Source organism: Phoxinus phoxinus, assembly GCF_949152265.1.
Source record: "Phoxinus phoxinus genome assembly, chromosome: 12".
NCBI lineage: Eukaryota > Metazoa > Chordata > Actinopteri > Cypriniformes > Leuciscidae > Phoxinus > Phoxinus phoxinus.
The window spans coordinates 36,343,544-36,345,043 of NC_136887.1; the positions used below are offsets into that span (position 1 = coordinate 36,343,544).

At 43.1% G+C, this 1,500-nt stretch overlaps 1 protein-coding gene across 1 annotated transcript in view; it reads right to left on the minus strand.

Moving 5' to 3' along the window:
• Positions 1 to 223: 223 nt before the first annotated feature.
• The window catches only part of stag3 (STAG3 cohesin complex component), a 55,265-nt gene continuing 53,988 nt past the window's right edge, over positions 224 to 1,500 (minus strand). Inside the window, exons 30-32 of the mRNA XM_079630604.1 lie at positions 775 to 843; positions 590 to 683; positions 224 to 509 (exon numbers count right to left, since the gene is read on the minus strand). Coding sequence (XP_079486730.1) covers positions 462 to 509; positions 590 to 683; positions 775 to 843 — 211 coding nt within the window. The 3' untranslated portion in view covers positions 224 to 461. The remainder of the gene's footprint in view (positions 510 to 589; positions 684 to 774; positions 844 to 1,500) is intronic.

Sequence of the window (1,500 nt, forward strand, 5' to 3'; positions counted from 1 at the left end):
TGTAGAGAGAACGTGTCGTCTTAGCGGCCCCTAATTTAATAACTAATGATCCTTTCAACAGAAGTGAATCAATCTAAACTAACTTTAGCTGGAAAATAACTATTCAAGAACCGCTATAAAGCCGAAACAATCTGTTCCCTTAAACTATACGTTTATCTCTGTAAAGCAGCTTTGAAACATTCTACATTGTTAAAAGCGCTGTATAAATGATTATGACTGACTTGACTTAAATGTGATTTTTTATTTTATTTTAACAGGGATAGTAAACAAAACTGATTTAACACTTTAAACGACATCATGAAACCAAACAGGTTTTTCTTTTGGTTTTCTCAATGAATCCGGCCAATGACAGTGACAGGAACAGGATATTAAACACCAGAAACCACTGAGACTAAACATCCATAACGTCTTGGCGAATCCGAGTGTTGCTGTCCGGCTCAGTGAAACAGGAGATGATGTCATCAGTGAAACAGGTCCTCCAGGAAGCTGGCGGAGCCGTGAGTGGACGGCTGAGGGAACAGAGGAAGAGGATAAAGATGAAGAGACGATGATGACATCATCAGTTTATCATCCTGTGTGTTTAACTCACCAGAGTGAAGCCCATCTCAGAGTCTTCATCATCGTAATCTTCGATTTCTGGCTCCTCTTCATCCTCTGAAGCGTCTTCATGAGCCAGAGAGAGTCTGAGGACACACACACACACACACACTGTTATTGAAACACTGTACTGAACACGAGTAACTGAACTGAGCAGAAGTGCAGATGTGAACTCACGAGCTGAGATGCGACTGGACGCTGTGAGTGAGTGGACTGAACCGCTGTCTGACACTCTTCCTCAGGACCCTGAACACACACACACACACACACACACACACACACACACACACACACACACACACACACACACACACACACACACACACACACACACACACACACACACACACACACACACACACACACACACACACACACACACACACACACACACACACCTGATCTCAGCTTCAGTGTTATGCTGCGTTCACACCGGACACGAATAGCGCGTCAGGCGCGAGTAATTTCAATGTTAAGCCAATGCAAAGACACGTTACCCGCATAAAAAATTCCTGCGGCAAAATTCGTTACGCGCAAATGATTTTATGTAGTGCTTTCTGTGCATTCACGCGTCTGCCGCCGAGTTGAAAAATCTGAACTTCTGCGTCAATTCGCGCCGCGTTAACCAATCGGAGCCTGCTTGCTGCTGTCACGCGGTGAAGTGACGTGTAAACGGGGGAAGGCCCGATTTTCAGATTATAATGTCATTTTAAATGTTTGGCCTCAATAACTTATTATGTAATGACTAAATGCCGGCGTGAAAGAAGGAAGGACATTGCTCAGATGTTAACTATGATTGTGACACTGAACACTTGCAGTCATAGGCTACATTTCTGAATGAGATTAAGAAAAACTCACATAATTAAAGAAGTCATTTGACCTTCGTTATAACGAGTCATTAAT